The sequence below is a fragment of the Palaemon carinicauda genome, unplaced genomic scaffold (genome assembly GCF_036898095.1).
Source record: "Palaemon carinicauda isolate YSFRI2023 unplaced genomic scaffold, ASM3689809v2 scaffold418, whole genome shotgun sequence".
Taxonomy (NCBI): Eukaryota; Metazoa; Arthropoda; class Malacostraca; order Decapoda; family Palaemonidae; genus Palaemon; species Palaemon carinicauda.
In genome coordinates, this window is record NW_027171671.1 from 87,974 (window position 1) to 114,389 (window position 26,416).

At 36.1% G+C, this 26,416-nt stretch overlaps 2 protein-coding genes across 3 annotated transcripts in view; one reads left to right on the forward strand and one right to left on the reverse strand.

The window, feature by feature from the left end:
* The window catches only part of LeuRS-m (Leucyl-tRNA synthetase, mitochondrial), a 70,582-nt gene that overhangs the window by 43,585 nt on the left and 581 nt on the right, over window positions 1-26,416 (forward strand). The window contains exon 15 of one of the 2 annotated variants that reach the window (XR_011043262.1): window positions 11,787-11,886. Coding sequence is in view for 1 of the 2 variants with exons in the window: in XM_068369217.1 (XP_068225318.1) it covers window positions 1,363-1,701 (339 nt within the window). In the remaining variant the exon portion in view is untranslated. Of the gene's footprint in view, window positions 1-1,362; window positions 5,761-11,786; window positions 11,887-26,416 lie in introns of those variants that run through there. The other variant, XM_068369217.1, reaches the window with a different exon arrangement.
* LOC137636864 (uncharacterized) lies at window positions 9,113-25,493 on the reverse strand. The gene is made up of 12 exons (XM_068369218.1): window positions 24,738-25,493; window positions 24,303-24,485; window positions 22,128-22,283; window positions 21,594-21,641; window positions 20,269-20,580; window positions 15,304-17,891; window positions 14,319-14,408; window positions 12,619-13,679; window positions 11,764-11,893; window positions 11,116-11,242; window positions 9,806-9,972; window positions 9,113-9,419 (listed from the first exon to the last, which is right to left on the reverse strand). Exons 1-12 carry the CDS (start codon window positions 24,922-24,924, stop codon window positions 9,246-9,248), a joined length of 5,223 nt encoding a protein of 1,740 aa, XP_068225319.1. The 5' UTR covers window positions 24,925-25,493; the 3' UTR covers window positions 9,113-9,245.

Below are 26,416 nucleotides of genomic sequence, written 5' to 3' on the forward strand. Positions count from 1 at the left end.
GGAATTTAGGCATAATTTTCATAAGTACAGTTTTAATGATGTGATTTTGACCTTCAAAAAACTGACATCACTGTAGTTCAGTGGGCATTGAATATATTTTCTAAGGTTATATTTCACCATTTGATTGCATTTCTTAAAACCTTTCATATGGTAGTACTCCAAATGTAATGAAAGAAGGCATTAATTACAACTGTATTTAAAATACCTATACTGTTGTTTTTATAATTCTTTTGTTATACAGTATAGTACAGTATACTGTATATACAACAGTGAAAATTCTTGATAGAAAGAGTTAATGGATATATGAAAACCTCAAGTCTCGGGATTTTAATTTAGTTCACAAGCAGTGTTGATGCTTCATCCCCCTCCTACCGACGAGTTGTTCTCAATCAGTTCACTTATTGAATAAAATTCCTCAAACTTGTGGTTTAATATCTACTCTGTCTGAAGTTGTTCCTTACTACCTGTATGTGGTCGAGTAAGCGAATCAGTTCTCATACTTATTTTGGATCTTACGGTTATTTATTCCACACTTGAATGGAAAAAAGAGTGGGAAGTATAAAGCTACCCCTCAAATGATGAACATTATTATTATTATTATTATTATTATTATTATTACTATTACTTGCTAAGCCACAACCCTAGTTGGAAAAGCAGGATGCTATTAGCCAAGGGGCTACAACAGGGACAATAGCTCACGGAAAATAGCTCCGTGAGGAAAGGAAACAAGGAAAAATAAAATATTTCGAGAAGAACAACAATATTAAAATAAATATCACTTTATAAACTATAAAAACTTTAACAATACAAGAGGAAGAGAAATAAGATATAAGATAGAACAGTGTGCCCGAGTGTACCCTCAAGCAAAAGAACTCTAACCCAAGACAGTGGAAGACCATGGTGCAGAGGCTATGGCACGACACAAGATAGAACAATAGTTTGATTTTTGAGTGTCCTCCTAGAAGAGCTGCTTACCATAGCTAAAGAGTCTTCTACCTTAACAAAGAGGAATTGGCCACTGATCAGTTACAGTGTAGTACGAAGAATTGTTTGCTAATCTCAGTGTTGTCAGGTTTATGAGGACAGGAGAATATGTAAAGAATAGGCCAGTTCAAAGAAATGAAAGTAAAGAGAGGCAGAGAATCTCATTGGTCAAAGTTTTGTAGTAAAATTTATGAAGAATAGGGACTCGAGAAATCCTAATTCTTCAAGATTGTATTTTTTTTCCCCAAAGAAACGAAAGTAGAGAGAGGCAGAGAATCTCAATGGTTTTTTAAGTTTTGTGAAGAAATTTATGAAGATTAGGGACTCAAGAAATCCTAATTCTTCAAGATTGTATTTTTTTTTTCCCAATTTCTACAGATGCACCCTTCAAAGGTCATAAAGGTGGTTAACATCCCAAGGAAAGTAATTGACAACCTAACGGAATCATCTGCAGTTGCAGCCATGATGGACGACAAAGAGTTTATCGAATATCTAGATGGCAAGGCGATAGATAGTGTAAATGTGGAAAACATCATGCCAGGCATTTCGGCCACTCTGAATGTCAAAACCGTTAACACGAGAAGCAAAGAAGAGCAGCGTGAAATAAACAGAAGGAAGAAGGAAGAGGCAAAATTGAGAAAGGAGGAAAAGAGATTACGGAGAGAAGAGAGGAGATTGAAAAGTGAAGAAAAGAAAAAAAATCTTGGTAAAGTTTAGTTAAAGACATGAACACACTAAATTTTCTCCTATTTAATAATTTTAACTTTTTAAATCTACAAAATTTATTTATAATTTTTGATAATGAAGTTATCATGAAAATTATTTGGGAACTAAAAGAGTGTGCAGTTCTAGCACCCACAAAAGCTCATAAGTAGCAGTTTAGAATTTAGAGAAGTGTTCTTTAAATTAAAAAGAAAATGTATCAATTTGCATAGAAGCTAATATAAGTAGAAAGTGTTCAACAAATACAGTATATCATGTGACATTGCTGCTTCAAGATACACAGTGTACTGATATTATTCAGTTGATGCTTGCTCAACTGTGAGTGGCATACGTTGTACAGAGACTAAATAAGTCAACGTGAGCGTCTTGAAAAAGGGTAATGATAACCAGAAATCTCCAGTGCTGTATGTAGATGATATCTAAATATTAACCCTTTAACCCCCAGGCTATTTGGAAATTTCCAACCCTTAAACCCCAAGGGGTTATTTTTTCCCCAGCACATTTTGCAGTATATATTTTTTAAATTGCTCTAACAGCCTTAATTTTTGTCATAGAGAGGTCAGGTTGGTCTCATTCTCTTGGAAAATGCCTGAATTTTTTCAAAAAATTATCAAAAATATGATAAAAAAAATATTCATAGCATTTTTTTGCAAGGACGTACCGGTACGTCCATGGAGGTAAAGGGATGGCTTTTGTGAAACGTACCAGTACGTCTATTGGGGGTAAAAGGGTTAACGTGAACTATGCTCAAGTCAAAGTGATTTTATCTATCACGAGAAAATTACTAGTCTGGCAGCCAAGCATAAGTATAGTCAATTCTTTTTAGTGAGGCAGATTTGAACCGACTCGCAGGGGTGCCCCTTTTAGCTCGGAAAAGTTTCCTGATCGCTGATTGGTTGGACAACATAATTCTAACCAACCGGAGAGCAGGAAACTTTTTCGAGCTAAAAGGGGACTGCTACGAGTCGGTGCAAATGCGCCTCATTAAAAAAAATTGAGTGTATGTATATATTTATTTATTGGTGAATTGGTGAGCCTAAGTGGTTAATTAGTATTATCAACCAATCATTTTGTTTTTTCCCCAAGATATTTAATCATTGAAAAGATGTTTGTCCGAGATAACCGAAAATCAGTAATTATTACCAATGGCTTTTACATATTGGAATTCCTGATTGCCATCAATTTTATGGTCCTTAGAAATGGTTTGATAAAATCTATCAATTTATGATGAGGTTTTTTATCAAATCTCTTCACATTTCCTTAGTAAGTTGCCGTAGCTATTTTCTTCTTATTGGAGGCATTGTTATTTAATTAGAATATAATTCTTTTGATGCAGCGTGAATTATTTTCTCAAAATCATGTAAATTTAGAATGGGCAATGATAGTCCTCAGATTGAATCCTGTCTTTGAAAGAGTTCTATAGCTGGAAATTTATGAATCGTGATTGAGAGAATTTAATCTTCACTATTATTTCAACGAACCTCCAATGATGTTCATACTGCTTCTCTTTGGGAGCTCCTATCTATCAACATTTACCCATAAAACTAAAATATTTCCCTTTTTCTTCCCTTTCAATAGACATGTTTCTAGTAAAGTAATGAGGGAATCAGGTGGCTAATGAGAATAACTAGATTTTTTCTACATCTGTTAAGGAAATGAACATAGCAGGAGTGAATTCTTCATATCACTTGCAGAGAGCTTCTAGCAATATTCAAAGCTCTTTAGAACCAGGAACCATTGGTGGTAGGTAAGACCATGGCTGTGTTTTCTTACAGTTTGACAACGTTGGCCTACAACCGTAATCAAGGTGGGAGGGAGAAGGTCTCAATACCTGAACTGGGTAGCGGAACCTTTATTGACCCGAACAAATTTGAGAGCAATAAGCCTTCTTCCTCAGTTTATTCTGGGGAAATTGAATATTTTAGCATACCAGCCAAGGCAAAACTACGAACGCTATAAGTTTCGTGGGATTAGAATTCCAAATCCTGCTGTCCAAAAAGACATTGTCATTTTTAGTTAAAAGCTTGGTCACAGAAGCTCACAAGGAATTGGATCCAATTCTGACGAAAACTTTAAAGGTTACGGTTCATGATATTGGCAGTGCTGCTTCATCTCTTAAGATTTTTAAATGTTGTTCTTAGAAAGGATTTTTGCAGCAGCTCAATGGCGTACCAAGTAAATTTTCAGAAACATTTTCTGAAATTAATCCTTGATTACTTATCAAGATTGTTAGGATAACCACTATACTCAATTTGTTTTAATGAAGCGCATTTTCCCCGACCCACAGCGTTGCCCTTCTGGCTCGTAAAAGTTTCCTGCTATCTGATTGGTTAGAATTATCTTGTCCAACCAATCAGCGATCAGGAAACTTTTCCGGGCTAAAAGGGCACCCTTGCGAGTCGGTGCAAATCTGCCTCACTAAAAAGAATTGACTATAGTTGCTGCCATAGATTAGTTAATTGTTCCGACGCGATATACAAACCTCGTAAGCATTTAATATAGAAATTCGCTTCAGCTCAGCTGAAACAAATTCCTATATTAGATAATTACAGGTTTGTATAACTAGGAAAAATACTATTTAGGACAAATTGTCATTTTATAATTTTCTTAATTTGGAAGAAAAAACCTAGTACTAGGGCTCTCTAGATAAATAACTAGGAGATAAGATGACATTTAGCTAAACAATCTGGAGTTATGTATTTGAAATTTAATTTTAGATGGTTTGTTACCAATAATCTTGACTACAGGGAAGTCTAGAAATTTCATTATTTTTATTATTTAAAACTATAAATGACCTATCTCTTTCCTTCCCTCGTGACCTATCTCCATCAGTGTGTGGAAGTCAGCAATATGAACATTGGCTGTTTATATAAATACACAGAATTTTAATAAGAAATTTGTTATTTCTATACTCACCTGATGTTCATGAGCTTCAACTTAGATCGTTTGTCACGTGATCGTGAGCGTGAGTCTCGAGATCATGAGGACCCCGCTCACGTTCACGAGGGCAACTCTCACGATCACGAGGACGATCCTTTTCCTCACCAATTTATGGTGTTAAGAGAAAAGGGAATAGTTTAAACTTTGAGGCTGGTGAGCTTGAATCTCGAGATCGTAAGGGCCCCGCTCACGTTCACGAGGGCAACTCTCACGATCACAAAGACGATCCTTTTTCCTCACCGATTTATGGTGTTAAGAGAAAAGGGAATAGTTTAAACTTTGAGGCTAGTGATCGCGAGTGTGAATCTCGAGATCGCGAGGGCCCCACTCACGTTCACGAGGGCAACTCGCACGATCGCGAGGACGATCCTTTTTCCCGCTGATTTATGGTGTTAAGAGAAAAAGGAATAGTATAAACTTTGAGGCTAAAATTCAAAGGTTTTGTGGTATGCCCAAGCCATCAGTTATCGCCATTAACTCCTCATTACTTTATTAGCGATAGAAGTCTATTGAAAGGAAAGGAAATCAGAGGCTTTGTAGCCTTAGGGGTAAATGTCATGGAAACCAAGCTTCCAGAAAGAAGGAGTATGAAAATAGGGTGAATATAGAAATGACCAATTTTGTTACTAAAATTCTCTTTTTAATATTCAAGTCCAGAATCATTTTCATGGTCCAAATGTAAGAAAAGATATTTCAATGTAATGCAAAGTGTTATGTATATTCTTTATTCTGTAAATATATGTAAAAATGGTTGATATTGTTTTTAATGTTTGAAGCGAGTTTCAAATACAGTAGCCCCTCATCTTATCAGAGGCTTCAGGGCTTTTGCCTCCAAGTAATGAAGTCTTAAATAACAAAGATTCTTCACTTGAACAGTTTCTATACATAGTTTCTATCCAAAAATTATCCTTGACTTTTGACATTCAACTCAGGATATTAAACTAAAATCCATCATTTCTAAAATAGTCACCTACCAAAAATTCGTCATTGTGTAGCTAAGTACAGAAATCAAGTAAGTTGAAATGTTACTGTATTTGAAATAACCTGTTTGAAGATGTACAGTTATTTTTTGTATTGTTATGAAGACCAAGAAAAAATATATGTAAAGACTTTAATTTTTTCTAATTTTACCTTTTTCTATCAGTCATATTAAAGAACATCATTATTCTCAGAAGTTATTTCAGATGTTAAAATTAAAGAAAATGATATCTTTATTGAAGTAGAAGGAAAATTAGAATGTATCATCGTAGTTGTTAATTAATCTAGTCATAGATTTTTATTTGAATTAATCATGCAGAGGATTAATATGATTTAAGATCTCGTGGGTTTTCAGTAATAGGGCCAAGTTATACTTTGGCGAATGTAATTTTTAACACCCAAAGTTTTTAATCTTTCAATTTTCTGTTACATTGTGTAATACTGCAATTATTTGTCTGTTTCTTTTCACCTATCCTTTGTAGTCTCTTGTTATTCAACTGTCCAACTTTTATTTAACCCTTTTACCCCCAAAGGACTTACTGGTACGTTTCACAAAACCCATCCCTTTACCCCCATGGATGTACCGGTACGTCCTTGCAAAAAAAAGCTTTAAAAATTATTTTTTTCATATTTTTGATAATTTTTTGAAAAAATTCAGGCATTTTCCAAGAGAATGAGACCAACCTGACCTCTCTATGACAAAAATTAAGGCTGTTAGAGCAATTTAAAAAAATTATACTGCAAAATGTGCTGGGAAAAAAATAACCCCCTGGGGGTTAAGGGTTGGAAATTTCCAAAGAGCCTGGGGGTAAAAGGGTTAAGAAAATAACTCCGAGTTTTATAGAATGAAGAAAAATATTGATTTGGAAGTTGAATTTCTCTAACTCTTGACATAGTATTATATTATGTTAGCAATATATATTATACTTACACACTTAGTCCTACTCTTCTAGGAGAAGGACACTCCAAAATCAAACCATTGTTATCTAGTCTTGGTTAGTGCCATAGCCTCTGTACCATGTTGTTCCACTGTCTTGGGTTAGAGTTCTCTTGCTTGAGGGTACACTCGGGCACACTGTTCTATCTAGTTTCTCTTCCTCTTGTTTTGTTGGTTTTTATTGTTTATATAGGAAATATTTATTTTAATGTTGTTACTATTCTTAAAATATTTTATTTTTCCTTATTTCATTTCCTCACTGGGCTATATTCCCTGTTGGGGCCCCCGGGCTTATAGCATCCTGCTTTTCCAACGAGGATTGTAGCTTAGCAATTAATAATAATAACAATTTTGTGACTCATTGTTACTTGCACCAGACTGATAAGGTTTTTATGCAAGTTGCACTAACACTTTTCTTTCTTGCAAGGAAAGGGTATTAATACCATGGATAACTCGTGTGCTTGACGATACCTTTAAGGGAGAATAAAATAAAAGGTATTTGATTTTGGGCAAATATTTATTCAACTAGGCTAACAGAAAGGATAATTAGTGATTAGAGCTCTGAAATGGAGAATGATTGATGAATTGTGAAATGAGATACCTGGTAAAAATACTCTTAATTACAAAAGACAATTCAATGAGTTTATTAAGTAATCCAGAGTGATCATTGCCTATAAATAAAGGAACAACATGATTAGTAATAATTTGACATTTGTGGTAATAGTCTACATGTCTATGGTATTACTGTAGTGTTTATATTAAAATCTTTTTAACCCTTTTACCCCAAGGCTATTTGGAACTTTCCAACCTTTAACCCCCGGGCATTTTTTTGTTTTTGTTTTTTTCAAGCACATTTTGCAATATATATTTTTTATATTGCTCTAACAGCCTTAATTTTCATCATAGAGAGGTCAGGTTGGTCTCATTCTTTTGGAAAATGCCTGTAGTTTCTCATAAAGTTATCAAAAATATGCAAAAAAAAAAAAATTTAAATAGTTTTTTTTGCAAGGACGTACTAGTACGTCCATGGGGGTAAAGGGATGTGTTTTGTGAAACGTACCAGTACGTCCATTGGTGGTAAAAGGGTTAATAAGGGTAATAATTTTGTAATGAAAAAATTTATGTATATTCATCGGAGTTTCAAGGTAAGGTTTGTACAAATTATGTATCGAAAATCAATCCTTTTTTAGGGAAATATTTGGGAAAGTTATAGATAATGGTCTTAAGTACTACATGAAGTCATTTACATTTCTGTAGGTTTTATAGGATGACATAATGTGACGAAAAGGCCTGCCATAAATTCCAAATATTAGATATAAGTAAAGAAAGCACTTAGAAATATCACAGTATTGTATTTGATTTTTCAAAAATTAAGAATATCTATCAGATTATCTATTGAATAAAAGTATTTTATATCTTCTATCCTTTTATAAAACTCCACAGGAGTTACATCATTCATAACTGTTAAGCTTCTAAATTGAAGCAATCTGCTTAAAATAAAACAAGTTACTCTCAAGTGAACCTGAGCTTATAAAAGGGATTTTGACGAAGGAAACTCTATCTCTGGGCGAGGAACCTTTGCTGCTCTGTGAAATGCTCCTTATAGCACCATTTCTAAGGCATAGTTATTGCTAAATATACCTGAGAAAAAAAGGATGCATGGATTGCCAGGAATAAACCCAGCTCACAATATGAATGTCGGTATAGTAAACTGGGGCGTGATAGAACCACTACCAGAGGTCCCTTACCAGTTAGACCTCTCCTTCATCAACATTCCCTGGAACAACGAGGTGCTGTCCTACGTCCGTCTGCTGCCTCCTACTACGACTATCCTTCCCCACCCGTACACCTCTTCACCCCCCCACCTCGTTCCTCCATAGCACCAGCGTTGGTCAGAAACTCATATTTTGATCAGTCTCTTGCAAAAACTTATGATTTCTACCCGGTCTGACTTCTAACGCTGAACTCCCTTGATGAATTGAAGTATAAACGATGCTTCGCAATGATTCTTCCGCACAGTACTTCATTTAAGGTTCAGTGCTTAACTCACTTTGATTTTCACATCCTTCTTAAGCACTAATAATTCATTGGTTGAAGCATGTCGAAATCTTAGTTGATGGAGTATCTTCACTTTTCTTTCTGTATAGTAGATAGCACATTTAAGGTAAATGGGTCTCAATATACTGTAGTTTCCGGAAATATTATTGCTATAGGGTATTTTGTTTGTTGTTTCTGTAGTAGTAGATTAATTTGAAACCATAATATGTCCTTATGTATGTGTGTATTATATATATATTATTTTTATTAAATAAGCAAGTTATAAAACTAGTTACAGTATTAGCATCGAGTTTTAGAATATAATGTTTGTGTGGAATTATTTTTTTAATTACTCTTGCAATTATTATTATTATTTATTATTATTATTATTATTCTGTGCAGTACTATGTTATTACTACAGCACTATAGAATATACTTGCATTGATCATAATGGAACTGTTTAGTCCAGGAGAACTAACTGTCTGTATATATATAGTATGTATTTGTGTTTGTACATTGTATTTTTGCCTCAAATTTAAGCCATTTACAATACTTGAGAAAGTATTTATATTTATTTCCTCACATACGTTTGATAGAATTAGATAATTCTTCTCTTTTCTATTTTGTCATCCACTGAAAATTAGCACTATCTAATGGGCGAAGCACATCTACCATACACTGCTAGGTCAATCCATGCCAGGAAACTATCCACTCTCGTATACAGTCCAGGAAAATTGACATCACCGCAGCCGTACCCAGCACTTACCACACCCGCAACTTGTAGGATTTCTTGCAGAAACAGCGGCCCGCCCGAGTCGCCCTAAAAATGTAAAAGAGTAGACTTAGATCTTTGATTTGCACAAATTTCACCGTGAAAGTATTCAGGAATCTATTGATTTGAAGGTCTGTGGTTTCATATTAGGTCCATGAGATCATAGAATTATTCAAATTATAACTTTTGGTGAATTACATCATCATCATATACCAAAGGCACTTCCCCCAGTTTTGGGGGGTAGCCGACATCAACAATGAAACTAAACAAAAAAGGGGACCTCTACTCTCTACGTTCCTCCAGCCTAACCAGGGACTCAGCCAAGTTCAGCTGGTACTGCTAGGGTGCCAAAGCCCAACCTCCCACATAATTACATAATTATAATATACATTGTTTTCCAGATTTCATAAAATAGGTAGGTTTCGGAAACTCACTCGGCACACATCTTCTCCATCGTCCCCTCCGGCACATAACATATTTGAGATAAGGCCCTCTGGGTAATGTAAAGTGAACACTTCCCCAAGAGTGCTGTAAGACTCGTTGCACTGCGGGAGCGAGCGCACTTTAACCTCCACGTCAATCAGAACATCGGAAGCTTCATCTGGAAGTATTCGGGAAAAATTAATTGAATTTATGGACTTACTTTTATTTAATTCGAAAGTCACTTATATGTTTTACCTAATATTTTTTTACGAGTCATTCACTCCGCTTCCAGCATTAACCCTTTTACCCCCAGGCTATTTGGAACTTTACAACCCTTAACCCCCAGGCATTTTTTTTTTAAGCACATTTTGCAATAAATATTTTTTAAATTGCTCTAACAGCCTTAATTTTTGTCATAGAGAGGTCAGGTTGGTCTCATTCTTTTGGAAAATGCCTGAAGTTTCTCATAAATTTATCAAAAATATGCAAAAAAAAAAAATGTAAATACTGTATCAGTTTTTTGCAAGGACGTACCAGTACATCCATGCGGGTAAAGGGATGAGTTTTGTGAAACGTACCAGTACGTCCATTGGGGGTAAAAGGGTTAATATGTTTATGTAACCTATGTTCTTGATGACTCTTTGAAGAACTTGGTCATTTATGAAATAGAACTTATTGTTCTAGCAGTCACATAGAAATATCTCTACAGTACTTAGATAAAAGGCTTACAGTATTTGGCTTTTGTTTTTTCGTAAATAGATTGTTTTTATAATTCACAAGGGATAATGCCCATCTTTTTTTGAAGGTATTACTTTGCTTTCTAACTTAGGCAATGAAGTTTTTACTTAAAGTTAATTAAGCTCTTTTAGTTCTGTGACCATTATTATTATGCTTTGAGTTATCCAAGTGAAATAAAACAATATTCTTAAACATTCTAACTTGACCATCGAGTTGCACTTCATGCTCAACGGAAAGGTTTCTTAAATGAGAATTGAAAAAGCAAAGTTGATATTGGATAGTTAAGTAATGAGACCAAAAACCTTGAATACTTTTTACATTGTCACATGCCTAGGCAATGCAAGAGAAAAACCTTATCTTCCTGAACACCCCTTTGTACTTGGATGGTGATTTGGTAGTTTTTGTATTTGATTAAGAGATAATTGATTTTAATCATCGTCCCAATTCACAATTAATCCGAGATTTACTTACTGTTTGCTCTCGTGCCCCAACCGGAGACGGTAGCGACCTGTCCTTCAAACAATGTCAGCTTCATTTCTCTCAAACATAGTCCCAATTCACAGTTAATCTGACATTTACTTACTGTTTGCTCGCGTGCCCCAACCGGAAACGGTAGCAACCTGTCCTTCAAACAATGTCAGCTCTGACTGCGGAACACAACTAGGAATCAGTCCGGAGTTTAGTGGTATATCCTCTTCAAGTGTTATAACCTGGATGGTGATAGAAAGAGTTTTGGTTACAACTTACCAGTGCAATATTTTATTCTCCCGGTTTAGATTATTTTGCTACACAGATAAATAGTTCCTAGTTACAATGGTTATGGAAACTGATGGAGTATCGTGCAAAAATCTTTTGGCAGATCTGAAGATCTTTTACAGCCTCTTCTGTGTGTGTGTGTGTGTATATATATATATACAGTATATATATATACATATATATATATATATATATATATATATATATATATATATGTATATATATATATATATATATATATATATATATATATATATATAAAATAAGTAAAAACATCTAAAAACTATTAATATTTTGCATGTAAAACAGAAGTAGTTTGTTGAGAATTAGTTATAATACAGGCTAATTTGCTGAAGAGTCCAACCCCTAAAGTTGGTGAAAGCTACTTAATACATGTGCTAATAGTACACACACACACACACACACATGTGTACGTTATATAATTTTATCATTGTAGGCTCATTTCACCACTTACAGCAATGTCGTTGTATTTAACAGGAAAACGATATCCAGGATTGACAGCAATGCGCTTCACTCGGTAGTCAACGGTGCGACTCTCGTTGCTTGTGCTGAAGTCCCTCTCGCCTAATCGAATCAGGTTTGGTCTAAAATATTTCAATAATATTTAGAATTAATATTTACAAACTGGAGATATAATTAACCCTTTTACTCCCAGGCTCTTTGGAAATTTCCAACCCTTAACCCCCAAGGGGTTATTTTTTTCCCAGCACATTTTGCAGTATATTTTTTTTAAATTGCTCTAACAGCCTTAATTTTTGTCATAGAGAGGTCAGGTTGGTCTCATTCTCTTGGAAAATGCCTGAATTTTCTAAAAAAAATTATCAAAAATATGAAAAAAAAATTTTGTATAACATTATTTTGCAAGGACGTACCGGTACGTCCATGGGGGTAAAGGGATGAGTTTTGTGAAACGTACCAGTACGTCCTTTGGGCGTAAAAGGGTTAAGAGGTAAAGCATCAGTAACTGGATGTTTTCATGATCAGGGTTGTATTTTAAAGCTTATATATTCTACTCGATATAAATCTACAGGTTTGGAAATGGAGTTCTGGAAATTTTCTCTTTCCTGAGTTGTTGAATATCTTTCCTGCTCCAGATACTTGTACATTTTTATACTTCAATTCTCACTTTTAATCCTTCAGGTCAATTAATGAGGAAAGAAATTAGTCTGATTTACTGTAGTTTTATAAAAATGTAAGTTTAATTTTATGTATGTGAAATAAGAACTAAAGGAAATAGTGACTTTTTCCTTAGGTTGTATTGTGTTTGGAAAGAAACATTCGCCTGTAAATTAGCAGTGATAAAACTTACTTTCTCGGTATAACACAGTGTGCCGCAGTCAGGATGTGTTTCTGAGATATTAGCGTCCCTCCGCAATAGAATATATTTCTCGCCAACTCTGCCACGTCATTTCCTTCATCTTCAGCGCTCTCTTCTTCCTCCATATGCTCCTCCCTTCTTTCATTTTCAACATCCATATCATCATCTTGATCAACATCAGGAGCAAAGCCTATTGCTGCGGGGCCAAGGCCTTGAAGTGGGTCATCATTTGTCATATTGACAGCTGAGAAAGTTGCGTTATCAGATGATGTAGTGGAGGAAACTGTAGTTGTAATACTTTGATCATCTAAGTCAAAACTGTTTTCAGTAATGTCACTCATAGCAGGGACCTGACTTGTTAGAAGCATCTCTGGTGTAATGTCTAGGGGCGCATAAATTTGCGAGTAAGATAATTCTGTTGAAGAAAGAACTTGAGCATCGGTAGAGAGAGATGGGCGTATCTCTTCTGTCATGAAAGGTACGGAGGAGCTTGTAGGGGGAGTAGGTTTGTCATTTGTAAAGGCTTCTGAAGAAACCTTAGGAAGGCTTTGCTGGACGCCTTTCACTGATGAAAGTTCTGGAGGAGGCGTATAAGAGAGAGATGGGCGTATCTCTTCTGTCATGAAAGGTACAGAGGTGCTTGTAGGAGGAACAGGTTGGTCATTTGTAAAGGCTTCTGAAGAAACCTTAGGAAGGCTTGACTGGACGCCTTTCACTGATGAAAGTTCTGGAGGAGGCGTATAAAGACCATTTGCTATTATCAAAACAGTATCTTTAGATTGGGAATTGAAGGCTCCTTGCTTTCTCTTTGGTCGAACTAGCTTGTTGGGAGGATTCGATTTCCCTTTCTGAAGAACGATCTTCTTTCTCATTTGAGCAGATTGTTTATAAGGATACCTTGTTACTGGAATCCATCCCCCATACTCAATAACTGGAGGTTTGAAGAGACTAGAAACTCTGGAGGGAATTGGAGTATTTTGATGTATGTGAGTGCGTTGCTGTTCTACTTTGGTTCGTCTTTTGTTTCTTGAAGCAATGTTGATGGGCGAGCTCTGAAAATATCACAAATATTAATTGTCGAAAATATAGCATATCAAATTTTTCTGTTTTAGGTACAGTATTATAAGATACTTTACTTTACTCTACTTTACTTTAAAGGCTGTTTTTCTGGTCATATACAGCAGGGGACAGATAAAGTGTTACGATAAGTAACTATAAATAAAGATTTTTTATGGCATTTCATACATAATCATAATTTTTCTTCCGGGATAGGAAAGTAAGGATTAATGGTAATTTTTCTTCCGGGATAGAAAAGTAAGGATTAATGGTAATTTTTCTTCCGGGATAGGAAATTAAGGATTAATGGTAATTTTTCTTCCGGGATAGGAAAGTAAGGATTAATGGTAATTTTTCTTCCGGGATAGGAAAGTAAGGATTAATGGTAATTTTTCTTCCGGGATAGGAAATTAAGGATTAATGGTAATTTTTCTTCCGGGATAGGAAATTAAGGATTAATGGTAATTTTTCTTCCGGGATAGGAAATTAAGGATTAATGGTAATTTTTCTTCCGGGATAGGAAAGTAAGGATTAATGGTAATTTTTCTTCTGGGATAGGAAAGTAAGGATTAATGGTAATTTTTCTTCCGGGATAGGAAAGTAAGGATTGACTGATACCAGAAAAGTTAACTCACAAGTCCTAGCCATTCAGGTGGGGGCGCAAGCTCTGCATCTGGCATCAAAATATCTTCAGCCCTTGAAGGAATGGCATCTGAGCCACCGTGCTGTAAAATAAAGATATACAAGTGTACCATGCATGGTTTCTGTGCTGTACAAATATAAGCTCTGGGTGATAGGAGGATAAATGTGAGAGAGGCAAGAGAGCGTGCTAGAAATAGGAATGAATGGCGAGCGATTGTGACGCCGTTCCGGTAGGCCCTGCTGCTTCCTCCGGTGCCTTGGTTGACCGCGGAGGTAGCAGCAGTATGGGATTCAGCGTTATGAAGCTTCATCTGTGGTGGATAACGGGGAAGGGTGGGCTGTGGCACCCTAGCAGTACCAGGCAAACTCAGTTGAGTCCCTTGTCAGGCTGGGAGGAGCGTAGAGAGGAGAGGTCCCCTTTTTTGTTTCATTTGTTTGATGTCGGCTACCCCCCAAAATACGGGGAGGTCCTTGGTATATATATATATGTATGTACAAATATAATGATTGTTATTGTCAATTGTTTTTCAAGATCTAGGCCTTGAATGTCATGCATTGCATAGACTAGGCTACTATTAAAACACTAGTAGCATAGTTTTTAATATTGCACTTTTAAGGCGTGGAAAAATAGAACTCAAGCCTTTGAAAGCGGTAATGACATCAGGTTCTTTCATCATATGAAAACATTTAATGTGAATATATATATATATATATATATATATATATATATATATATATATATATATATATGTGTGTGTGTGTATGTATGTATGTATGTATGTATGTATAAAGCTCTCCAATATTTTTTTATTTATAAGAAACATAATGAAAATATATGATTGAAAATATGATCTTTCATATCTAATTTCTCTCGATTATGACTGTACGTTGTAGGTGCTGTAACATAAGCCTCAATGAATAGTTTATATATACTAATTTTACTGGGTTTCATGCTGTAAATGATTGAGAAAAACTTACCTGGCAAAAGTTCACAGCTTCAACAACATCAAATACAGCCGGGGGCAGAGACTTCCCTGTGTTTTTGCCAACTAAGCTTCCTAGTTCATCCACCAGGGTTATGTACCCACCAGCATCACAGTTCGGAACAAGAGCAGCGGCTGCTGCGTCTGAAGATTGACTCTCAGGAGCTGATCCTCCACCTGGGGAGGTTTGTTGTGCATCTTGTGCTCCTTGAGCTCCTTGACCATCTTGGCTACTACCTTCATTGTTTCCTTGGCCATTGTTATTTGAATTGCTGTTGCCGTCATCGTTGTTATTGTTATTATCGTTGTTGTTTTCATTATTATTATCATCATTGTTGTTGTTATCATTATTATCATCATTGTTGTTGTTATCATTATTGTTTGTATTATCATCTTGATTATCGTCATTATTGTTATTATTTTGATCATTATTGTTGTTGTCATTATTATTTTGAGAATTTTGTAATAGCTGTTGCAGAATAGCTTGAAGTAATTGTTGCAAAAGTTGCTGAAAAAGGCTGATATTTGTTTGGCTCATTATTATCGATATCATGGTACTTGCAATGGCCAAAGCTGCAATGGTCTCTGGAGTTAGAAGCTCTTCCTCCGGTTGTGTTGATTCATCTGGTGATGTGGTGGTGGGTGGCAGTGTCGTTACTGGGGGGTCCGTTGACGAAGGAATAATTGTAGTGGTTGGATCCGTAGAGGTACTAGGTGGTGGGGGATTAGTGACTGTAGGGGTAGAGTCGGGTTCTGTAGTTGGAACGTTAGTGGTTGGAGCTGTTGGTGAAGTTGGAAGATCGGTCGGAGTAATCGTAGGATCAGGTGTTTGAAGTGTAGGATCAGTTGGAGTAATCGTAGGATCAGGTGTCTGAGGTGTAGGATCAGTTGGAGTAATCGTAGGATCAGGTGTCTGAGGTGTGGGATCAGTCGATGGAATAGGAAGGTTAGTTGGTGTAATGGTATGATTTGGTGTAGTAGGTTCTGTTGTTGGCAGGGTAATTGAGGTTTCTGATGTTGTTGGTTTTGAGGTCGTTGGAGTTGTTACAGGAGGGCTTTCGCAAGTAACGGGAGCAATAGATAGTAAGCTATTTTCCTTTGAGACGATAACTGGACAATCGCCGTCCTTATCTGAGATTGAGGGGCATGAAGGCTCTTCAACATCTGTTTTTAGACATTTAAACTGGCCAGAAGACTCTTCAGAAACTATATTCAGACATTTAACCTTGTCAGTTGTTAGAGCTTCACAGTTATCATCATTATCTAAATAGAATCTAAAGCAGTTCTCCTGTGAAAATAACAACTCTTTGCCATGCGATGAAGACAGGATGTTTATCTTAGAACAGTTTTCATAATTGGTGACATCGCAATTGCCGAAGTCAATTGTGGGAATAGGACACGCTGTCTCTGTATCTGTATTGTTCCCAACACCCAGGATCAGACTCTGACAGTCATTCAAACTGTCATTTTCACAGTTATCAACGACGATTGTGAAATTTGGACAATTCCCTTCACTCTTTCCCCCACACTTGTCCAAATCAATGGTGGTGTCTGAGCAAATTTCGTAACCTGGGTCACAGTGATCTCTTTTAATAACAGCCTTTGAACAGTTTTGGTCACAGGGAAGAGTACAATAGCCTTCTTCCGATGGCATGATCTCACATGAACCATCGTCTTTGGTATTGACAGAGCACTGTTGGTCTTCAGGTACAGGCATTTCGCACTTTGTGTATATAGTGTGTGCCACAATGACAGTGCTTGTAATTGTTATCCGCCATTCTGGCTCAGTGATTTGAACATTACGGATCTCATTTCGAGTGCCAATGAGTGGGATATTATTAATCTCCTTTTCAGGAAGTGAAGTTGGTGAAAACTGGAAGACGGGAGACATGACCATGGCTGTTGGACTTATAAAATTTCTTGCTACTAGATATGGTGTTGATAAAAATGCTCTCTCCAGCAAGACAGAAGAAACAAGATCTGTAGAGAAAGCCAAATCTGCTTCTTTTATTGTCTCAGTGACTATGTACGAAGATAACAAGCTAAGAGAGCTCATTGTTTGGTAGATTATAGTGCTGATGGAGCCATATCCGGAAAGTAAAGAAAGAATACTTTGGGGTATCGTGAAGTCTTCTGTGCAAATTGTCACAGTTTCAAAGGACGAGGATAATGTGTATATAGTGGATGATAATGGTATTACAGATGTAAACGTTGATACAGTAGCAACTGAGCCTTCCACTGTCATAGTTACAGTATTTATTGCTATAGTTGAGGTCATGGTTTGTGCCGGGAGAGTTTCCACTATTATATTGGTAGAGACAAGGACGTCTGCGGTTGCGTCTTGTTTTACGAACGCTGACGTTTTCTGCCCTCTGTTATCTTTTGAAAGGTGTTCTTTGTACAGAGGAGATATCAAAGAAGATTGCGTTTTTAGTGATATCAGCTTGTGAATCTCTTGAGCAGTGGTATGCATTGTTACTTTGTTGATGCTGGTTTCTAAGTTCATGGTATCTATCGCCGTCATAAAGGAAGGAATTTTCATTCTTTTCTTTTTGTTACCTCGTTTCGTCTTGTGCTGCTTTCCTGTGGGAGAGATGGATGCCAATCAATCTCTTTCTAATAAGACTTACCTTTACATAATGATCCACTTACTAACAGTAGCTAATTATTATTTTCATTTGGTTTGAATATGAATAGGTGTTGCTTTGCAGATCCTCACAACAATGGGATAAAATAGTAGGCTATTATGAACATTATAATTCCCTATTGGTCTTTGTGTTAAAGAACTATGCATAAGATTATTCTTATGCTTCAATAACCGGATACTATACGAATTGAAAATGATGGAAAGTATTGGTTCAGTATAACGACCCTTTAATGAATTATTAAAATGACAAAACCATTGAGAAGAAGGGGACTAGAACCTGGAGGTTGAAGATGTACTTCTTAAGAAGTGGAAAATTAAGTACTTATACACATATATACTGTTTGTATGTACTGAATCTCTAAAAAATATATATTTTAAGTGATTACGCTACAATACTCATCGTGTTATAGCTTTATATTATACATTAGGCTACTTTGGAATGTCTAGAGAGAATATTTGGAGCTCAGTGGTCCAGTTTAACTATTTCATGAATAACCTGATGATACTAAGATACATGTTTCTAAAAGGCATTAAATGTGAAATGATATTAAGTCATGAGCCAGTCAGTCACGTTTGTCTGACAAATAGTAATTGGATAAATGATGATTGTATAGGTAAGAACTCCTAACAGTGTAGAAATAGTCGATTGGAGAATAGTAATTGCATTCGTGGGAGAATATTCGAATTGACTAGTTCGTTTTCCTTACTTTTTGTTCTCCTTTTTGGTGTTCGTTTATGGACGGAAAGTAAACTGAATGATTGCCATTTGTTAATATTAAATGTAAATTTTTAAGTGTTTTGTGTATTATATTCAGTAAATGACATGATTAGGTAAAGAAACCTTTCCTCTTTGAAGCCCCTTGCAACAACATGAAAATTTGAGATTTGGTATCTGAGTTGATTGCTTTTGGTTCTGTTAACCACTATTTCATCCCTGCAGCTACGTAAGAATACACGATTTAGAAAGACTGGGTTAACATCTAATTTCCTGTTGTTGTTGTAGATGGCGTGTCACCCTTGAACAATGATCGTAGAACTATTTGACAAGGCTAAAATGTATTGATTTTTTAGCATTATTATTATTATTATTACTAGCCAAGCTACAACCCTAGTTGGAAAAGCAAGATGCTTTAAGCCCAAGGGCTCAAATAGGGGAAAATAGCCTAGTGAGGAAAGGAAATAAGGAAATAAACAAATGATGAGAACAAATTAACAATAAATCATTCTAAAAACAGTAACAACGTCAAAACAGATTTGTCTTATGTAAACTATTAACAACGTCAAAAACATATGTCATATATAAACTATAAAAAGACTCATGTATGATAATAATTATCATCATCATTATTTGAATTCCCTTTCTGTGAAACTGGATAATGAAGTACTTAGGTAATTATTTACCCCACTTATTTTCAATGTCACACATCATTTTAAATAGTGGAATTATATTTTTATTTTCTTTCGACCCAAGGGGCCATGATAGCTGGAAGACTTGTACATCAGAATTCGACGTCATCAAACATTGAATTTTTAGCTTGGCTAATGCAAGGAAGAAAATCGTTACAAAGTTTAATTTAATGGCTTTACATTTTGAGGAAGTCTACTTTTTGTTTTTGCATTATTGTTGATAGGTATCCGGGAGATTGCTTACTTTTACCCTAAGATACCTTTTTTACTTTAATTTGTTTCCAACTTGTAAGTTAATGATAAAAGATTTATTTTTTATGCTTAATATCTTTTTGTTTTTGATGAATCTTGGTACCTAGGGATTTCTTTTCTTGCCTGTGCCATTTTTTATTTTTTTTTTCATCGGTTTTAGGTTGACATAAAACCTTTATAGGAACTGATTATTTGAGTCATTTCAATTTTGTAAAAGCCTTTTTTCCATTAATTCCTCCAAAATCCCTTTTAATTTTTTCCTTTATTTTCTTTACACGAAAGGATTTTTTCACTATTTTATTCTATGACTTAAAAGTTCAAACATTCCTATAAGTGGATAAGTATATTATTTTACTGTTCGAGTACAATGTTTAATGCAATGTTGGTGCCTTCCACATTTTAGCCTTTGCCTGATGGCTCTTTCCATACATCTGTCTACTTTCTTCATCTTTTCCATCTTCTTCCCTAGGCTGTACAAATGTTGTTAATGTAAGCTAAAGACATGACACATTTTTGGGGGTGTTATATGTCACGATAATCTTATTTCATTGAGATAGCTAAACTTTCCTTAATTATAGACTAATTGGGCAATAATCAAATACTCATTACTTGAATTACATGAAAGTTTTGGACTTATATCAAGAGACATCTTACCTCTTTTTCTATTTTTTCTCCTATTTTTTCTCTTACTTTTGCGTGGAGCATGTTTGCGATTACGTCCTGTATGGAAATTAACTTTATTTACAGTCTTGTGTTTTATATTCCCTGAGGTTTGTCTACTTCTCCCTGGTTTCTGTAAGCTGTTGCCGATCTTCTCCATCATTGACTTTCTCATGGGTCTCGTCTCCAGCTTTGATTGTTGTGTTGTTAAGTATCGGTCTTGATCTCGTCTGTAGTCTGGTATGAACAAGGTCGGCACAGACCTAGCTTCTCTCTGGCTGCCTTCTAGGAAATCTGTCCCGCAGTCTGTGAGAAGTAGTGAAATTTTAAGTGTTGTTGCAGGACTTGAAGTAATTTTGAGACATGCCTAGAAATTCGCCATCATATGACAAATCATTTACACATTTACAAATTTATATATATATATATATATATATATATATATATATATATATATATATATATATATATATATATATATATATATATATATATATATATATACATATACATATATATATATACATATACATATACATACATATGCATGAAAGTAGAGAGTCCGTTATAAAACAGGTGGAACAATTTAGATACTTGGGATATACAGTATTTTAAGTCAGGTGGGAGGATGTGATGGGGAAGTCAAGGTAGGTAGTGAGAGTGATATGTGATAAGAAAAGGCCAATCAAACTAAAAGTAAAAATCTGTTGCACAGTATCAACGTATGGGTCGTAATATTGCCTCGAAGACGAAAAGAAGAAGCAGAGCTTGAGAGAACAGAAATGAGAATGTTGAGGTGATTTATGGGAATATCACTGCTTGAAAGATTGAAAAATTATGAAATAAGAAGAATGGAAGGCGTAGTATATATTACTGAGGGGATAAGTGTCATGACTGAAATTTTGTGGTCACATGTTGATTGATGGTGGAGAGGGAGTGACGAGGGCCTGGGAGGAACCTGTAAGTTAAAGATCGACGGGGAGGCAGAGGCTTAGATGGCGTGATAAGGTGAAGGATGATATGGAGAGAGGAGATTTAGTGGAAGAGTTTACCTTTGATAGAATGCATTGGAGAGGGCGCGTTAGGCAACCGACCCCTTATTGTTAGGATAACGTTGGGAAGGAAGATAATACATATATATATATATATATATATATATATATATATATATATATACATATATATACATATTTATATATATATATATATATATATATATATATATATATATATATATATATATATATATATATATATATATATATATATATATATATATGATTCAACATCATAACCTTATCCTCTAACAGAATACTCACCAAAATCTGGGTTGGTCAAAGATCGCGATTGCTCTCTACAAGCTTCACCTGTTTAGAAAACGCAGTATTAATGTATCTAATTATATTAGTGATTATACTTTATAGTCGTACACAGAGACAAGTAATATGCCATGCCTTTCAAATATAGCTTATCACTGAACATTGGTGTCGCTCTAAAGCCCTGTCCACACGATCGTGCATGCCTGTTGGGCAAACAGTGATACCAGACCGCAATAGTTAGTTAGAATGAGGGTTAATGACGTCAGAAGCGGGACAACCACAGACAGGGATCTGGCATCATACAGTGTTGCCAGATCCCTGCCTTTAGTTTTCCCACTTCTGACGTCATTAACCTTCATTCTTATTAACTATTGTGGCCTGGTATCACTGTTTGCCCGTCGGGCATGCACGATCGTGTGGACAGGGCTTTATATGTCCATTTACGATATTAATACCAGTTCAAAAGAAAGGCTCGTGCTGGTATAAGGCTAGGTAGATATTAGAAAGTCAATTATTTCGTAAGATCCAACTCACCAAAATCCCTCGTCTGCAACGAGCAGATGGGCAGAAATTCACTGCAAGAAGCCGAGCAGAATCGTAGGTAATAAGAAGGGTTAGCGGTGCATTCCCCAAGTGCCGCTCCTAGGAAGCATGAGTCCGGGTCGCCTTTATCCACACAGTCGGCCTCAGCTGTAACGATTGACAGTGAATTTATTATTATTATTATTATTATTATTATTATTATTATTATTATTACTACTACTTGCGAAGCAACAACCCTATTTGGACAGGATGCTATAAGCCCAGCGGGCCCAACAGGGAAAATAGCCCAGTGAGGAAAGGAAACAAGGGAATTATGATATTTTAAGAACAGTTTATGTACTCTTATTATTATTATTATAACTTGCTAAGCAACAACCCTAGTTGGACAGGATGCTATAAGCCCAGGGGGACCAACAGGGAAACTAGCCCAGTGAGGAAACGAAACAAGGAAAAATTTAAAAAATTAAGGCCAGTAACATTAAAATAAATAATTCCTATATAAACTATAAATACTTTAACTACTCAAGATGAAGAGGAATTAGATAGAATAGTGTGCCCGAGTGTACCCTCAAGCAAGAGAACTCTAATCCAAGACAGTGAAAGACCATGGTACAGAGGCTATGGCACGGCCCAAGATTAGAGAACTATGGTTTGATTTTGGAATGTCCTTCTCTTAGAAGAGGTGCTTATCATAGCTAAAGAGTCTTTTCTATCCTTACCAAGAGGAAAGTAGCTACTGAGCAATTGCAGTGCAGTAATTAACCCCTTGAGTGAAGAAGAATTGTTTGGTAATCTCAGTGTTGTCAGGTGTGTGAGGACAGAGGAGAATATGTAAAGAATAGGCCAAACTATACGGTGTATGTATAGGCCAAAGGAAAGAACCGTAACCAGAGAGAAGGACCCAATGTAGAACTCTTTGGCCAGTGAAAGGACCCCATAACTCTCTAGTGGTAGTATCTCAACGAGTGGCTGTACGTGTTCAGTGGCTACTTTCCTCTTGGTAATGGTAGAAGAGACTCTTTAGCTATGGTAAGCAGCTCTAATAAGAGAAGGACACTCCAAAATCAAACCATTGTTCTCTAGTCTTGGGTAGTGCCATAGCCTCTGTACCATGGTCTAATAGTCTTGGGTTAGAGTTTTCTTGCTTGAGGGTAAACTCAGGCACATTATTCCATCTAATTTCTCTTCATCTTTATTTGTTAAAGTTATAGTTTGTTATATTTTATGTAGGAATTATTTATTTCAACGTTGTTACGGGCCTTATTTTTTTATTATTTTTCCTTGTTTCCTTTCCTCACTGGGCTATTTTCCCTGTTGGGGCCCTGGGCTTATAGCGTTCTGCTTTTCCAACTAGGGTTGTAGCTTAGCAAGTAATAATAATAATAATAATAATAATAATAATAATAATAATAATAATAATAATTAAACCACTAAACCGACCTGTTTTTTTTTCTGTGCCATGTGAAGAGAATTTATTGAGGGGGCTACTGAACCAACTCGAATAAAAAAAAATCACCTTTTTAATCCCATTTGTGACATTAGTAACTTACCAAGTCAGCAGGCGTCTGGTGTTGAAAAGTCATTAGATATCTGGTCCACCTAAATGTAGCAGAGAGTAGCAGTAAGCCCTAAGAAATCCAGAGAATTAATAAAAAGAAATCGTACTTAAAAAGTCATTAGACATCTGGTCCACCTAAATGTAGCAGAGAGTATCAGTACAGTAAACCCTAAGAAGTCCAGAGAATAAATAAAAAGAAATCATACCTAAAAAGTCAGTAGACATCTGGTCCACCTAAATGTAGCAGAGAGTAGCAGTAAGCCCTAAGAAGTCCAGAGAATTAATAAAAAGAAATCGTACTTAAAAAGTTAATAGACACATCATCCCCCTAAATGTAGCAGAGAGTAGCAATAAGCCCTAAGAAGTCCAAAGAACTAATAAAAAGAAATCGTACTTAAAAAGTCAGCAGACATCTGGTCCACCTAAATGTAGCAGAGAGTAGCAGTAAGCCCTAAGAAGTCCAGAGAATTAATAAAAAGAAATCGTACTTAAAAAGTCAGCAGACATCTGGTCCACCTAAATGTAGCAGAGAGTAGCAGTAAGCCCTAAGAAGTCCAGAGAATCAAGAAAGAGAAATCGCACTTAAAAACATCGAAATGGTTACTCACACACAGGCAGGCAAGACCCGCACGTGGACGGGCAGTTGACCAGCATATCGGCTGGGTCTGTGTCGCATTCCCCGTTGATACCCCGTTGAGTGCAGTTGGGCAAGAGGTCGTTGCAGACCCCGGTGATTTCCACGGCCGACGAGGTGTCATTGGAGCCCAGCGCGGCTACGCTGATAGGTGTTGCTGCTATTTTGGTTCGACGGAGCCAATTTGTTTTCGTGGAGGGAAGGGGGAGAATTCATCAGTATAAAGAAGTAGGTTTTCATATGAATGAACATACGAGAGACATTAGATGAAATGCATATATTATGTATTCTAAGCTAGTGAATTAATGAAAACACATGGTTTGATTTTGGAGTGTCGTAGAAGAGAAGCTTGAAATTAATCGAGAAAAATAAGTCTTTAAGAAAAATACGCATTGTTTATTAGACTCACCTTGGCCTTTAGCTCCTGTAGCCTGGAGTAGGATGATTATGGGCAGTATCAACAATAATAAGTTAATTCTGGCATTATTGCTGTTGCTACATCCTCTTGATGATATTAACGAAGTCAGTAGCTGAAGCCTCAGTGGTGATGTCGATCCCTGGCCTATTCTCGTTTTCTTTACCTCGCTCTGACGCATGTTGGAGAGTCTACTGAACTGAGTTAATTCAAGGTATAAATAAACTGGAATTATATTGAGAAAGAAGACTAATTTTGCTTCTCTCTAATTCTCCTGTTGTCATTGTTCCCAAAGCGTTGTTCTTAAATGAATGAGTATAGTTTTGTTTCCAACATTAAAATTGAGGATGCCTGACATGATTTTGTCTTTGTATTTGGTGTTGGGCACTACATTGCAATTCTTGAAATCTATTTAATGCACTTAACTATTCACATTTGTATATTCTCTAAGATATAAACACACACTAATCCTTGCGATAGGTCTGTATCTTGCGTTAGGTGTAAGCTCTTCTTTCCTACTGCCGTACTTTCCTTGGTGTCTTCAAACCTAGTCGAGAAAAAGGCACAGGGTTACCCTTCATATTGACACTTTGCTAGGTAAAACATTCAGGCCTGGTTCAAATGAAGAAGGTAACGTATTTCCTCATTGTTCCAACATAGGGGAAATATTTTCAGATTAAATATGAAGGTTCTCCCACGCCTTGCTAGTGCAACCTTTAACATTCACTTACTTAACTTTGGGTTAAAGAAAGGTTTTTCGCCTACCAGCTAGCCTTTAACATTCACTTACTTAACTTTGGGTTAAAGAAACGTTTTTTGCCTACCAGCCAGGCAATTGTTCAGTTGATTTTAAGTGTCCGTATTAGCGTTAATCTGAAAAGAATAGATTAGAAGATAAGCAATTTTAACAATTAGACCATTTTACAAATTATTTTGGCAGACTAACTTCTGTCTTAAGCCCTGTCCACACGGTCGAGCATGCCCGACGGGCAAACAGTGATACCAGGCCGCAATAGTTAGTGAAAATGAGGGTTGATGACGTCAGAAGCGGGAAAACTAAAGGCAGGGATCTGGCAACACTGTATGATGCCAGATCCCTGTCTGTGGTTTTCCAGCTTCTGACGTCATTAACCCTCATTCTTACTAACTATTGTGGTCTGGTATCACTGTTTGCCCGTCGGGCATGCTCGATCGTGTGGACAGGGATTTAACTATCACACCTAGGATTTGATTCACGTTTAGCTTTCTAGTCATTTCTTGCTATAAAATCATCTATATCAGAATTAGTAAGTCTGTACAGTCATGTGCCCCTAAGGTACAAAATCAACATCTATTACGGATTTTATAGTTGTGACTCCGTTTTGGAGCTAGCTTTCACTTCCAGATAAAAATACTATTCGTATTTATTCTTATCCCTTGCTGTCCAAATTAAATAAGCCTATCTGTACATCATCAAAATCTTGATTCATTGCACGTCAATCATTGCATAGCATCCTGTTCAAATAGTTCTAAATACCTATACTTACTTTACTTTGACTGCTGCTTTTCCGGCCCCATACAGCAGGGGAACCCCATTCTCTACAGGACCTCCACTGTCGTTTTACCTTATTCGTTCAGAGTATTCAACATTTCATATCACGTATCGTTCATTTACTGTTAAATCGTCACTGTCA

Bases quoted from the DNA above. Each gene is read 5' to 3' on its own strand.
- LOC137636864 (XM_068369218.1), bottom strand. From the start codon at position 24,924: ATGCGTCAGAGCGAGGTAAAGAAAACGAGAATAGGCCAGGGATCGACA. The intron at 17,892-20,268 runs GTAAGATGTCTC...TCTCTCCCACAG, and splicing joins GAGAAAAAATAGAAAAAGAG to GAAAGCAGCACAAGACGAAA. The intron at 9,973-11,115 runs GTAAGTAAATGT...GAATACTTCCAG, and splicing joins TTGGGGCACGCGAGCAAACA to ATGAAGCTTCCGATGTTCTG.